The 16018-nt window shown below is 38.5% G+C and overlaps 1 protein-coding gene across 5 annotated transcripts in view; it reads left to right on the top strand.

Annotated features, from left to right (window-relative positions):
* The window catches only part of ACTN1 (actinin alpha 1), a 133542-nt gene that overhangs the window by 90535 nt on the left and 26989 nt on the right, over window positions 1-16018 (top strand). For 3 of the 5 annotated variants that reach the window (XM_081966372.1, XM_081966370.1, XM_081966369.1), the window contains exons 7-10: window positions 1224-1305; window positions 3386-3471; window positions 13042-13134; window positions 15048-15278. In XM_081966372.1, the coding sequence (XP_081822498.1) occupies window positions 1224-1305; window positions 3386-3471; window positions 13042-13134; window positions 15048-15278 (492 nt within the window). Of the gene's footprint in view, window positions 1-1223; window positions 1306-3385; window positions 3472-5834; window positions 5921-10480; window positions 10504-13041; window positions 13135-15047; window positions 15279-16018 lie in introns of those variants that run through there. The other 2 variants (XM_081966373.1, XM_081966371.1) reach the window with 2 other exon arrangements.

Here is a 16018-nt window from a genome sequence, read left to right on the forward strand (position 1 = left end):
ATAGCAGAATTAATGACAAGACTACATCTTCAGTTTCTTGTAGTGTACATAACCTGAACTGAGGTGTGTGTGTGTGTGTGTGTAGTGTCACAACCCCTGGTATGCCCAAATATGGGAGGGAGCATACTGCTTCCCTTTTCTGTCTATCAGCTCACCCTAGGAGCCATCCAGGCAGAAAGCCATTTTTTTATGTTGTCTTGTTACATTTGTGTTGCATTTGTGCTGATAAATAAACAATACATACCTATTTCCCTGCTTAGCTGATAAAGGAGGAGAGCCTGTGGCTTCATGGCTAATACATCTGCCTAATATGTAATACAGCCCAGGTTCAATTCCCAGTAAGGGTATGGCTAGCTGATGATAGCTAAATAGCTTGAAATAGATCTATACTAGTTTCCCTTTATTTATTTATCAGCACAAATGCAACACACACACACACACACACACACACACACACACATATTTGTATGTGATAATCAAGATCAGCATAAAATAAAAAGCAGCTCCCTAAAAACCCATAAATTAATCCATAATACAGGCAAAAGCAAACATCAAAAAGTATACATTTTGCCAAGTATCAAAATAATAAATAGTCGTGACCACACCAGATTCCAATCTTCACTCACAATGTGCTCTCCTCCTGTGCTAATTGAAGTAAATAGATCTTAGTTGTTTTCCTGAAACCTACAAGAGTAGGAACAATGTGGGTCTTCATGGGGATTGTGAATTCCACAATCAATGGAGGCATCAATCAAAATGCCTATTTCCTAGGTCCGGTCAAATGATAACCTTGAATGTGCAGGACTTGGAGAGAATTGACTTTGTTTGAATGTTAGATGATTATGCAAGAAAACAGGGTCACTGAAAGCCTTCCATATCCATCAGAGAGGTTAGTGGGGGGAAATATAATAATTTTTAAAAGAAAGTTAAAAGCACAGCAATCCTCTCTGTATAATATAGTAATACAAATTACTATTAAAATACTCAAAAAGCTAAATAAAAATGCGCCTATAGGTTATTTATAATCTTGAGAAAATAGAAATTAGTTTTTCATGAAGAAATGTGCTAGATAAGACTATTGTGCTTTAGTTACATTTGTTTCCTCTGTTTTCTTTGGGTCAACTAATCTACCTTTTCAGTGAAGTATACTATGTAACTGATGGCTGTTGAAGTATTTTCTTGTGTTATGTATTTATTGCTAATAAAACCATTATATTTTTTAGGACGACCCTCTTACAAATCTGAATACAGCTTTTGATGTGGCTGAAAGATACTTAGATATTCCAAAGATGTTGGATGCAGAAGGTATAGTAAAACCCAGTTTTGCTTCCCTTTTCTTCCTCCCACTTCCCCCAAAAAGTTCCTTAAAATGCCTTTATATATTTACTAGAACTGAGATTCTTATTAGGCCATTCCCTCCTTATCACACATTTAGATCCATTTAGATCAGACTAAGGTCTGATACATCTGCAGCAGCCACAGTCTTAACATATTGGTCTAATTTTTGGATCCTGCACAATACTAATGTCATTTGATTAATAGGATAACATAGAAAATATTTGTGTACATATCAGTAGGAGCAGCACAGATTTGGGACTTTCTAACATGAGCTGTCAAGTCTTGCATGATTTTGTTCCAATCATGAGATCCTATCATGGTCATTAGCTCCATGTAGTAGCAAAAGTATGTGAGCTTGGCTAAGACAAATAATAGCGGAGTGGCATTCATGCTTTCTTTCACTGGTCCCTGGTGTGCTTTTTGAGCCTCAGTAATAGGTGCACACCTGTCTTTGACTAACTCAGTGTTCCACCTTGGGTAAACAAGTCAAATTATTCAGCAAACAGTGATATGATAGCAATATACAATACATAAAGAGAAAATAGAACAAAGGACTAGTCATCCTTCATTGTCTTTTCCCTTTTTAAATAGTTCATCTTGACATTTTATTTCTTAGGCCACTGTCCTTTAAATAGGATCAACACAGGTTCAATATAAACCCTGTGTTCTTGGATATCTGCTTCTAAAATACTGATGTTAAATACTCATTTTTGCTCCCTGTGTTATAGAAATCAACACTGGCATTGAATGCTAGCTTTATCATTGCCTTTGTTTTTCAGTCTCTCTACATTGCCTTTTCTTTTTTCCTTAAAGTTTGTGAAAACGATTTATTGTTTGCTAGGCTCTTTCAAGTTGTTTCCTTCCATCTAGGACATGAATTTTGAGAACTGTTTCTAGAGTAGATCTTAGCCATATACAGAAACGTAGGACACCCTCCGCAGGATGTGACTGCCAGTCTGTCCACTGTTTAATTTGCTTAATCCTTCTCTAAAATATCTCAGGACTATATTTCCCAGAATTTTCCAGTTATCAGTTCATTGGCTAAGGGACTCGGGAACATGTAGATCGAGATATTAGAATGCCCCACTTTGGGGGACAGTCAAAATCAAACAATGATTTTAATGTTCACCTTTATGCTCTGCAAGTAGTTTTAGGTGAGATTCCCAAGACCTCATGTTCTTACAGAGAGCCTCTGGACTTGGTATCTCAAGGTAAAGAGTTTAAATGGAACCCCAACAAAACTCAAAGAAGAAAGGAATAGTCAGACCACATCAAAGTATTTTTGTGTTAGAGACCATCATGCTCACTCCTTGTCTTCCCCCTTATAGCAGCAAGGAGGTGCTGTGAAAAACATTAATTTGAAAAATGATCAGCACCTACTCTTATAATCAGTTTGGCCTAGTGGTTAAGGCACCAGGCTAGAAAGCAGGAGACCGTGAGGTCAAGTCCTGTCTTAGCCATGAAATCCAGCTGGCTGACTTTGGGCCAGTCTCTCTCTCTCTCTCTCTCTCAGCACATCTCACTTCATAGGATTATTGTGGGAAAAATAGGAGGAGGAAGGTGTGGTGGATATGTTCGCCAACTTGAATTATTTGTAAAAATAATAAAATTGGGATACAAATAAATAAAATAATAATAAATAATAATAACCCTTCAACAAATGCTTGGAACACTCAGGCCAAAAGCAGATTCAAAACAATTGGCAAGTTTTGGGTGGAGGGACAATAGTAGTTTCATTTAGTACAGTAACTATCGAGAAGTTGTAAGGTCCATATTTTTGCTGACCTAATAGACACCTACCTATTGTCAAGTGCTAATCTGCATATTTCTCAAAAAACTTTTTTTTTAAGCAAGGGGGAAAGAAGCAGGAATAACTTCCCTTCAACGTAGGAGAGCCTCCTCCTAAGCAGATCCAAAGAGGCCTTTGTAAAAAAAAATGTGCAGGACCTAAAGAGTTATTCCACTCTTCACTTGGTGCCCCTAGTACCTCACTTTTCTCACTTCCCCTAAGTTAAGATGCTCTTTAACTTCAGGTTTTCTTTGACAGACATTGTTGGAACAGCCCGTCCTGACGAGAAGGCCATCATGACCTATGTTTCTAGCTTCTACCACGCCTTCTCAGGAGCCCAGAAGGTATCGCAGGATTCCAAGCTCCTTCCACAAGCGCACCTGGTCCTCTTGCTAATGTCCAAGCCTCTTTCTTGCTCTCGCTTTCTCTCTCTCTTTCTCTCTCTTTCTCTTTCCTATCTAGCTACGGGCATCTTTGTTATTATTATTTGAGAGCAGTGGTGCCTTAGTGGTACTCCAAGTGTATAGGAATCTGGGAGTGCATATTAATCAAATACAGTTCTACAGTCAGTGATGCAATGCCAAGCCATTCTCCGATAAGTCTTGCGGCCTCTTTAAAAGCACCAGGAATTCTCCCTTGACTCACTCAGTGCAAGCATTTCTTCTGAGGTGATCTTCAGGAACACTCATTTTAACCAGGGAAATAAATAACTGGGTTCCATCCACCATATCTCAGCAATACAACTTTGTGACTGAAGTACTGTAGAAGTTGATAGTTAAATAGTTATCGTGTCACTTTGTGCAAAATTGTTTTGCTGATGTCAGAAGGCTTTAACCCCTCAAAAGAAATTGTCATGGGGTAGTTCTGTAAAACAGCACAATCTTGCAAATGGCTGGATTTCCTAGATAAGTATGTTTACATTCTTTTCTTTTAATCCCCTGAAATGTTGCTCATTCTCCAAGTAAGAACTTGTCACTGAAGATTATAATTTAATGAATCAATTGTTCCTTATTGTCTCAAAATTTGTTCTGGATCAAAGGGGCTTTGCAGTACTATTCACATTTGCTTTGAAGTAAATGTGATTGAATTCAGTAAGAACTAATCCAGAGTTACTACAATGAGCTGTGGTGTAAATAAGAAACTACTATTTTATGTCAGGTGCGTGGATGATTTAGTATCAAGATTCAGGCTGACAGATGCTCCCCATCTTTCATTTAGGAGACACAGATACGTACTGGGTATATGAGCATGAAGACAGAAATTTGGAAAATTAACCATACAATTCCAAACAAAAATGCAGTATGAAAGTGGATGAGATAAGCTTGCTTTTCTCAGTTTGAACTTGCAAACCACTTCAAAAAGGCATTAAAAACATAAAATTTGACTCAAGGCAGCAATAGATAGAAGAGTCACCAAAATCCCCTTAAAGATTTGGGGAACATTTAAAAAATAATTCTGGACTAAATGGGCTTGAGGTTAGTTTTTAAAAAATGTATGTTCTTAAACATACATGCTTATTTCAAACATTGTAGGAATTCAAACAGATTGACTGTCAAACCTGTTGAACTGTGTCAAACTCAACTTTAAGATAGGCCTCTCACTTTTGGTTTGAGAGAGACATGTCTTCTAAAACAAAGCAGAAGCAAATCTAAAACATTTGCTATTGTTTTCCAAACTTTCCAAATGATTAAATACTTTCAGTATGAAATACATTTCCAGAATCCCCCTATGATAGCACTGATCTTATAATTGAGTTCAGTCTACCATTTCTTGAGTAGTAATCCAATATCCAATCTGATTATGTGGCATAGTTGATTTATGATATTTCTATATTGGGCAAGGGATTAATCCAGAGCTTTTTTGCTGCACGTGTCTGAAATAACAAGCATTCAATATCCCCGCTCCTTTATTCTGCAATTACAAACCAGAGACTTCTGGGGATTGGGTGTATTTCATAAGATGACAATAAGGGCTGATCTGTCTGAACAGAAGGCTTACACAATGCATATAATATATTTCTGTGAGTGGTTGTTTCCCCTTGGCAATAATTCTCTCTTTAAGGAAAGCTAACACGTTGAAGAAAAAGCAAGACTTCTTTGTTCTGACATAGTAACACTTAGTAAGAGAGAAGTTCTGTTGGATGAGAATGTTCATTCATGGTAGTCATAAACTTGGAAACTACACTCTTTTCGAAGGGAGTGCTGGCAATATTTCCCAAGATATAGTTGGGCTCTAATTTGCCAAAAGGTTTATTCACTTAAAAGAGGGATATAGTTATCAAGTTTTTTTATGAGCACAACAGTTAGTAAACAAATAACTCATCCAAAGACGTTGTAACCTTGTTTTGTTTTGCTAGGTCTACTTTCTGCCAGGAGTTGGTTTCCTAGAATCTTAATTTTGCCCATTTCCAAGTGGGTTGAATATACTGACTGTGGAGTTGTGTAAAAAAAGAAAAAAGAAAAAAGTTCAATAGTGTCACGTAAAACTGACAGGGGTCGTGGTAACAGATTCATGGAGTCCACAAAGCCAATTCTGCCAGTCATATTCTGATTCAAATCCCCAACACTCCGCATGGAAATCTGTTTGGCCTGTCCTGCAATGCATGATGAGAAGTTTCCTCCCTCTCTTATCACCCATGACTGTTTTATTTTATTCTGTGTGCTGCTTCTTACTTTATCCTTTCAACCTCTTCTCCTTCTTTGCACAGATATTATAGGCACGCTAAGGCCGGATGAGAAGGCCATTATGACCTATGTTTCATGTTACTACCACGCCTTCTCAGGTGCGCAGAAGGTGAGCCTTTACTCCTAACCACCCCTCCTCCTCCTCCTATTTCCTGCCCACCAAATTTAGAGAAAAATATTATAAAGTCTTACAGATATGGAATCCAGTGCTGGCTTTCATTTTGAGCTCTAATATTTATCATTCTTAATATCTTGGGGATTTTAAAAAAAGATCATTAACTTTGCTGAGCTCTCTGTTTCTTTCTTGCGACACAGAAGAACTCTGCATTTTCCTGGACATAATTGCCCTCCTGCAGCTCCCAGGCTGTATTGAAACTAATCCAAATTAAGGAAACACGTTCTGCTTTATTTGACAACGTTCATATCTTCTCCAAGTGGGAAGCTTCCTCAAAAGTCTTCCTTTTCTCTGCAGGGTGCAGAATCCCTTGGAACCTCTTAAGCCTGATAGTTCTTAAAGACTGATGTAGCACTAGTCTATTATTTACAGTAGTGAAACGTTTGGGGGTGTTTAAAAAAGGCCAGTTTATAGGCGTTTTAGTAGTGTGGCCATAACTACCATTGCACTAGAGGGTGAGACCCTGCTGCAAGTAGAGCTCAGCCACACTTCTTCTTTTCAGATGTTTTGCAAGTGCAACCACACAGACTTCAATGTGGAGTGAACTGGGACCTGCACAAAGAGGCCCTTTTTAAACTCTTCCAATGTTTTTTTCTTCTAAAACATGGTTTCCTCTCAAATTGAATCTTTATCCTTGTTCTTGGGATAGGTAGGACAACCTTGAGGGGGTTGGACAAGAAGTAATGGGTGGAAACTAATCTAGGAGAGAAGCAACTTAGAACTGAGGAGAAATTTCCTGACAATTAGAACAATTAATCGATGGAACAACTTGCCTCCAGAAGTTGTGAAGGCACCAACATTTTAAGAAGATGTTGGATAACCATTTTTCTGAAGTGATGTAGAGTTTCCTGCCTAAGCAAGGGTTGGACTTGAAGACCTCCAAGTTCCCTTCCAACTCTGTTGTTCTAATTCTAATTCTTGTGAAGGATAAATTAGAAATATCTCATAAATGGAAGGAACCATGACTCTTTTTTCTTGTGAGGGGAATAGAATAGAGATCAGGCAGCCTTTGGCAGAAAAATATTAAGAGGAGCAAGGATGAGCAGAGCTGAGTTTTCTCTCCAGGCTGTAGTTTCTGTATCTATATTGAAAAAAGCTGTACATGAATGCCATTGTATATGATTTGTTTCCTGTAGTGGAAAAAAAGCCAGCCATTCAAAAGGTTTTATTTCTGTTTTTTTCAATAAGCGAGAGGATTCCATTGCTATTGGCTACATCTAGGAATAGTAGAGTTAAAGACTCCAGCTTGTTTATAATTGTAGACCTAAATGTGCTCTTTAGGATATCATAAAAAAACCAAATCCCTTCTCGCCTGTTGATAGTGTTTTAATATCAATGTGATCAGAACATGCCTAATTGGACCTCCCCAAAACAACTTTTTTAAAAAAAGAAGACAAATATGTCCAATTTGCCAGATCCACCCTCAGCAAAAGACTTCTCAGGAGTCCTTCTGAAAATCCCAGGTCTTTCCCCCACATGAGGAGAAAACTCTAAGGCAGGGGTGTCCAAACTTGGGAACTTTAAGACTTGTGGACTTCAACTCCCAGAATTCCCCAGCCAGCATGGCTGGCTGGGGAATTCTGGGAGTTGAAGTCCACAAGTCTTAAAGTTCCCAAGTTTGGACACCCCTGCTCTAAGGCCACCTTAATACTTAAATACAGTATACCTTTCTTTCCCCAACCTGGAACTCCCCTTTTATGTGCTGGAAACCCTACTTTGGAGTGAAGAATTACATTTGCACTCCAATACACTTGTTGGGGGTACAAGTTGGGGCATAGCTATATTAATATCTAGTCCTAAGGCTAGATTATATTTCAAGAGTTTCTGCATACTCTTTCTTTTTCTTGCTTATCCTTGCTTCCACCTCTTTGTCTCCTTCTGCCACTCAGTGGTTTCCTGGCATTATTTTTACTTTCTGTCATTTGCAATGTTTTCTTATTCTTTCAGCTTTGTTTTGTTTTTTTAAACTCTCTATAATCATGTCTCCAATGGTTCCCCCCACCCCCCCATGCCATACAGCTAGGTGCTCTCCCCTTGACTTTTTTTGTACTTGGCCACAGCCTGTATTTGCTTTCTATGGATTCCCTTTCACTGATTGTGTGCAGTTTGTAAACAAAAAAAACAACCAACAGCTTACGTGTGGCATTCAGAATTGGCACTAACGCATTTATCCATACCTGAGTATAAGCTACCAAGGGGAAAGCAGCCTTTAGTCCATGTTCTTATAGCTTCCTGTTGGATCCTTGTGCTCACTTGAGGACAGCTGATGTGAGCCTTAATCTTTCTCACTGCCCAAGGCAATCTTAGAAATTTCACCCTTACTTTCCATGATGTCATCTTCTTATAATAACAATTAGCATGCACATTTGTATTCATTTTCCAAAATAATTTATCAAGCCTGTAGGGTTTCAGTTCGCATTAAACTAAAATATTATAAGTTGAAAGTACAGGCCCAGTTCATGTGTAGCTGATAAGCTGCATTCGTTTCTGATTGAGTTGTTTCTAGTAGGTACCTCATTGTCACCTTGGAAATGATCAGAATTGGGCCTACACCTTAACAATGTGCTTAAAAGTGACTATTTTAGAGAATATGTTTTGCAGAAGGAGGTTAGCAGATCTTTTTAATGTGTGCAGATAGGTGTGTGTTTTAAAAGCACACATTTTACTCATTCTCTCTTTTATATATATAAAAAGTTTAGTTTGAGAAAACTGGGATATAAATTGAATTTATATCAATTATTTTAAATGGAAAACCCAGGTTTTCAAATAACCGTGTCACCAGTTTACTAAAAGCTTACCTACTAAAAGCTTTTCTAAAGCTGTTTCAGTGCTTAAGAGACAACGTGGATGATAAATACAAGTTTTATTTTAGTATGGTGCCAAAACTTTGCTCAGTTCTGCTTGAGAAGGATGGAAAATCCTCTTCTGTAAATATTATGAAATGTAGCAGAAGGCAGCATATATACACCAACATATACAGAGTTGGTTTTTAAACTTAGCATATTTACAATCAAAGAGCTTTCTTTGAACACATAGATTCGGTTTCATTTCTTTGGAAAGTAGCAATTTGTCAGAAGTTTTCCATATATATATATTGCTACTCATTTTAAATAACAATTCACTATTTCATTTCTTTGAGTGATAGCTGAACACAACTATTAAAATAACATTTCTATTCACCAATGAGTAGATTCTATGTTTAGTCTGCAATTAGCATTGTTTCTCATCTTGTTAGAAAGCTTTTCTCAGTTAGAAGATTTGTTAGATTTGTTCTCAGGAACAATAACTGGTGTAAAGTTTATTAAAAATAATGGCTCATGTATCTGCATTCTCCAATGAGAGGAATTCAACAAAACCATGGGTTGGATGGGGACTGTGGGAGTTGAAGTGTAACATGTCAGCCATGTTCATAGGACATGTTGGGTCTGGCCCATATCATGAGTAACAGTCTTACCTGGAATTGGCTAACAATCAAAACAGAACTATTGGCTGACTTAGTTATATCAGAAAGAATTCCATACCTCTTTGTGTAGTTGATAGGCTTGTGCTCCCTGTTTTAAGATTTCACAGAAATTGAGGTTACTGACAAACTCATACTTCCTATTTTGTTTCAAAAAAAGCCCCTGACCAAGTAAATTGTGTAAAAGTGGGGAGTTGGGGTGGGAAGCCTTAAGTTTCACATCCCCACAATCTACCTGAAAGGAAGTGAAATAATTAAGAAATACACAGCCACTCTAGTTTCTCCCCTTTGTATCCTAGCACTGGAATTCAAGTCTGCTTTCTTTCAGAATCTCAAATAATGCAAAGGTCCTTGTTTTAGGTGAAGGCATAACCCACTGGTCAACTCTAGGTACACAAGAGGCACAATGAGGATGAATCTGACTTAGACATGGCCTGACGTGAACTAATGGGCGTTTCATTGGCTTTGGAATGGGGTGACTTGCCCCGGCCAACTCGCATGGCCAACTCACTGTGGGACAATTCAATGCGGGATAATTCAAGAGAGGGACAAAAGGGACAAGTTACTCCACGCTCTGGCTGACCCCAGCCTTGAGGAGTTCTAACTTGAGAAGATTCAAACCTGAAGCAAGACAAGGCCCGCTGCAATTTACTTGCCCCTCTCTTGAGTTATCCTTGGGGAGTTGGCTATAGCAAGACAGATGGAATGAGTTGGCCAGATCGCATTGGCTTGTTTAACGGTCTCCTTGAACTATGGCCATTTTCGAGGGGATCAGGGTGGGGAGGCTTGCCCCAAGGATTTGGTTCCTCTGAATTTTTTTCGTGATCCATTTCTGTTAGCTGGCAGGGCTAATGTGCGTTGAGTGCATAGCATTTTGATGCAGGCCTAGGAGCACATGGTTATCTTTTCAGTCTCCATCCCAATTCTTGACTAGGTGATTTATTGTGATGTCACTCCATTTCTCATTCAGATTTCTCATTACTGCTACCAGCTCTGAAGGGGAGGTCACATGATCAACTTTCTGCTTCTTTCATTCTGTTATACTGAGTCACTGAAGGTACAGGGCCCCTGCCTGTCATGATATGTGTGTGTATGTAGGGTTGCTTTTCCTTCATTTGATTTGTATGTGTGTATGTACATGGGGGGAGTGTTATCTGAGTATTTCTCTAAATATACACTTGCTACGGTCAGTTTGCTTCCTTTCCTCCCCAGCTGCTTCTAACTTTCATAACCCTAAAGTGCATGAGCATTTTTTAATTACTAAATTGGTACTTATAACTTGTTTTTAATACTTTACTTTGTGGATTTCTGGAAATAAAGCCTTTTAATTCAGCTTTAGTCTTTTTTATGTTTCCTGAAAAAAAATGGATATTGAGTTTTATTTTGGATTAACTTAGGAGCAAAATGCATTCTGCAATAACCATGTTTATTCTGTATTTTTTAATGTGATAATAAAGCAAAGAGGTGAGCAAAACGTGTAAAATCTGCAGCTCTCAGAGCCACTGCAGTTTGGCATCTTTCAGGGAAATTCCGTGGATGTGTCTTTGTCCAAGCTATTCTCATACTTAATTCATTAATTAAGATGCCCTTTTAAAAAAAAAAACTGGACAGTGACCCAGAAAAATGGTGCATTCTGATGAGGGAAACTTTAGGACAAACATAACTTGGAACAAAACTTTTTTATTCTCAAAGGATAGTAAAAAAAAAATACAGTTCAAAAAATCCCTTCAAAATAATTGGATCCTTGATAGAGGAAACAATCAGTTCACATAAGTCCATAGATCAGTATTTTTTTTACTCTGCATTATACATATACAGTACACTATATTTTATGAGCAGTTAATGTGAAGAAGTGAATTTTGTAACATAGAAAGCTAGTTTCTTGCTTCCCAAACCAGTGCCTCAATATAGCTACTTAAAGCTGGAATTTTAACCTCCTGCTTAATTAAACCTGGTTAAAAGCATTTGCAAAAGCCAAAGCACAATGTTCTGCAAACAGGTGATTAATTACTGTATATTATGTAACATATGTAAAACGAAGCATGAGTCAAAATCGAGACTTAATTTGGAATAAAGAATATATGAAACGGGGCTGTCAGTTTCCAGATTGCTAGAAGAATCTTGTGGTATTTTTATTGGTCAAAGCAAGGCAAATAGAAGCAAATTATTATTATCTATTCACAACAACGTGAAGTCACAGCTGTCAGTTCTTTAGCTGGTGTTGGCCCTTAGATGCACTGAGTTCTTCCCAAGAATCTAGGATGTCAAAATGCATCAGTGTAATATATGTGCGGATCCAAGTAAGGTGGCCTTTTGCAATCAACAATTATTATTAACTGACTTCAACACAAGCTTAAAAGTTTCTGTGTTCAGAGAACTCTACTGTACTGCACTTTAATTGGAAGATGCAGATCACATGTGCAAAATAATAAAATAAAGCGATATAATTAAACATTCACCTTTTTAAAAAAATCTGCAGAACCTATTTTTTTTAGGATAACATTTTTATTATGGCACTTTAAACCTAGGGCACACCCATTTCCTAGAGAAAAAGCAAGACAATTTTTCTGTTTTGTTGATCTTTTTTGATATCAAATACTTTGTACCAATCTGGTTGTCAGGATCAGAGATTTGAAATAATTGACTATTTTCTGCAGAGTATGCTTTGGATGCTCCCTCTTTAACTTGGGATCATATAGCCATGTATTTTAAAATACATATTTGTTCATTTTAGGTATGATTATTTATGATTTTTTTTCTTTGCTTCTTCACTAAAAGTTTCTAAAGCAAAAGCTTAATTCTCTGAAAGCTTAGTTCTCTGCAATAGGAGGTCCCATAGAGTAATGTAAAGAAGTATTTGAACACTTTGGAACAAAGCTTGGACTTGGTTTGTCATTTATTTTGGCCGTTGTGATAGGATACAGAAGTTCAAACATGCTAGAGATTTGGGGTTACTGTTTGCTAGCAACCAGTAAAACCCACAAGAACAAAAGACAGAGTTACAAAACAGCTGCTGCCGTTTTTAAAATAAAATTATTGTCAAGTAAAATTCTGCAAATAATTCAATTGAAATAATATTGCAGCATCTATAACTCCCAACGAGCTCCTGGGATTTTGCTGGATGTTCAAAGGGACAAGTGATGTCACGTGTTATGAGATCATTTACATAATTTGCATGATGACCTTATGACCCACGTGACATCATTCTATGGCTTGTGCCAAATGCCTATCCTTATAACAATGCAAAGGATCATCAGGTATTGTTTTTCGCTGGGATCTGAATTCAGGGCTTGTGGCTTTTCTTCCACTTCTTTACGTTGATTATTCCAGGCCCTTTTATCATTGATGATTTTGTTTTAGAGGATGAAAAAAACCCAAACATTTCAGGTTGGACAAGTTCACATTCAGACTGAAATTCCCAAAATGTGCCTCTCGTCCTAATCTCCCAGAAGTGGTGGTACTAACAAGTTTTTGAAATATTGAAAGAAAACGGGACAAGTATCATTCTCTTAGACATGGGTTGGAACATGGAACATCTTTGCTAATGATGCTGTTTTTGTTTTCTTCTCTTGTTCTCTTTCTCTCTTGTTAACAGGCTGAAACGGCAGCCAATCGCATCTGCAAGGTGCTGGCTGTGAATCAAGAAAATGAGCAGCTAATGGAAGACTATGAGAAGTTGGCCAGTGATGTAGGTAGCCTTGCTTTCAATTTCTTTGGTATAGCCAGGAGAGTTCTTTGGAGTAGTTTAATTTAGTGGAGTGCAGCAGCAAATGTGCGAGGAGGGAAGAAACAGAGCAGTACTGTTGTTTACAGCATGCTATTTTTATTATTTAGTAGGTTTATATGACCTTCCATTTCAACACTGGGCAGCTAACGATATTAAAAAGCGCAACGCATACAGAATAAACACAAACCATATGGAAAACACCAGGGAAATTATTTAAAAAAACACCTGTCCAACATTCAACATAACCAGAAGATGGGGTTTGCATCCCCAAGGTCCCAGGCTTCAGATCTGAGCCAAATCTTCAAAGCCTCACAGCAGGCCAACAGCAGGAGCAAGACCAATCTAATCTCCAAAGGGATGATATTTCAGAGTGTAGACCCTATGAAAGAAAAAGCTCTCTTCTGGGCCCTATCAGCCCTCACACGGTTGGGATCTGAAGCGTGTCTCTCTTTATGGTCCAGATGGGACAGCTAAAGACATCTGGAGAGCCCTGTCCCAGGAAAGTCACTATGGAGTATAACCGTGATGGCGAACCTATGGCATGCACGCCACAGGTGGCATGCGGAGCCATATCTGCCGGCACACAAGTGCATACACGTGCCAGCCAGCTGATTTTTCGGCCTTCCGAAGGGCCGGGGGAGGCTGTTTTCACCCTGCACACCCACACTCGCATTTTTGGCACACAACAACAAAAAGGTTAGCCATCACTGGAATACAACAATCAAAATCTTTGTGAACAATTGCAACGGGGGTATGCTACTGCATGGCTCTTGGGTTCCTGGAACCATGGTTTAATAGAATATTTACATTAAAATAGCCTTGTATCCAAACAGATTTTAAATCTATAATGAGTACTAATACCAGAAGTTCATACTACTAAAATATCTCAGTTCTGTAGTGATTTAAAAACAGTGTGTACAGAACCAAGGTTAAGTAGCCAGGTAATAATAGATAAATATAATAATAGATCATGCAATCTGTAAGATAAACAGATGCACATCAGAGTCAGCTTTGTGAGGTAAAGTAGCCAGGAAACATGGACAGATGAGCTAATTTTACTTTATTGTGAGTTTACATTAACAGAATCTTGAGGTCTGAAAGTATTCTGTGTATCTCCCCCCTCTCCTCACCTCCTTTACAGTCCAAGAAACTAGGGAGGGTCTTTTCTGAACCTCTGGCCTTGCACACGTCCCTGCTTCAGGCTGCCTTTTATCTGACCATTCCCTTGGCTCCATCTCCTTGTCTCCCAAGGTCATTCTCACATACCATTACACTCAGGGAGAATCTAAATGTTTGAGCAATTATCTTTAATCAAGACAGTTCCACAAGACATGAAGAACTGCTGCCTCTCCCCTCAGGCTGTAAATACACAAGTCCTCTCTCTTTAGATAGGTCTCTACCTAATACTAAGCCTGCCTCCCAAAACCAGTTGCAGGGATGAATGAACAAATTTGTTCCACGGCTGTAAAGACAAAAGGGGGGAAAAGGCTCCCTCAAGCTGAATTGAATGTCTCTCTGTGTGATTTGCCTGGCAGTAATAAAGAAGAGATTTGTTGTGGCCTTCTTCCAGAATATTTTAAAGACTTCCCTATCTAGCCAGAGTCGTGACACTGTCATGCCTGCAAGCCATCTTTTCTTTTTGGATGCTATTTGGAACCCTGACAGACATTTCCAAGTAACCTTCCATCCAAATGCTAGTTAAGTTCACTCTACTTAATTTGGGGGAACCAGCCAAGCTTGGCTGTGGGCTGCTACCTACTATGGAAGTAAATGCAAAACTTCCCAACAGAAATCAAACTCTTGGCCAAATTTAATCCTAGCTTATGATTTTAAGTTTCTAGAAACTCTGACTTTTCCCTTCTTGGTGTTTTCAGCTGTTGGAATGGATCCGGCGCACCATACCATGGTTGGAGAATCGGGCACCTGAGAACACCATGCAAGCCATGCAGCAGAAACTGGAAGATTTCCGAGATTACCGCCGCCTTCACAAGCCTCCCAAAGTCCAAGAGAAATGCCAGCTGGAAATCAACTTCAACACATTGCAAACTAAGCTGAGGCTTAGCAACAGGCCAGCCTTCATGCCTTCGGAAGGGAAAATGGTTTCGGTGAGTGTGTTAGATTAATGAGTTCATACACAATGACTTGGCAAGATGGGTTTCCTGCTGTTACTGCTGCTTTCATGGGCCAGTGGAACTCGGTTTCCTAGAACTGAATGTATACTGGTTGCCATGGGCTTTACTACAACTTGTAGTAGCCACAGATTATAAATTGCCAAGTGATACCGCGCTATTCTAGCAGGTCGTCCCTTCTAGAAAACAGACACCACACATGAGATTTTTTTTTTTGTTTTAATCTAAGATAACAATAATAAATTCATATAGTTTTTTAAACAGGTTTGTTAGATTTAAATTTAAATCCATCTTCCTTTCATAAGCTTAAAATAGTATTTTTGGTGCCCTTTCCTCCAGTTCCCCCCCTCCCCCTCAGCTGAGTTAGCCTGAGGAGTAGAATGAGAATGGGGACTTGAATCCAGATCTCTTAGTCCAATACCAGATTATACATGGTGGCTGTTTTAGAACAGAAATCTCATAGCACCAAAGATTTACATATTAGAGAAGGCAGACAGCATCTTCCTAGATCAGGGGCATCCAACCATGGCAACTTTAAAACTTATGGATTTCAACTCCCAGAATTCCCTAGCCAGCATCCACAACTTACAAAGTTGCCAAGATTGGTTACCCTTCCTTAGATGATGACAGGAAGTGGCCCCTTCTTAAACAAACTTCCTTAATAATAAAGAGGAAAATCTAACAATTACTGGAAGGGATTATATTTCTTATTATCC

Source organism: Natrix helvetica (assembly GCF_964273705.1).
Source record: "Natrix helvetica genome assembly, chromosome: 1".
NCBI classification, from domain to species: Eukaryota; Metazoa; Chordata; class Lepidosauria; order Squamata; family Natricidae; genus Natrix; species Natrix helvetica.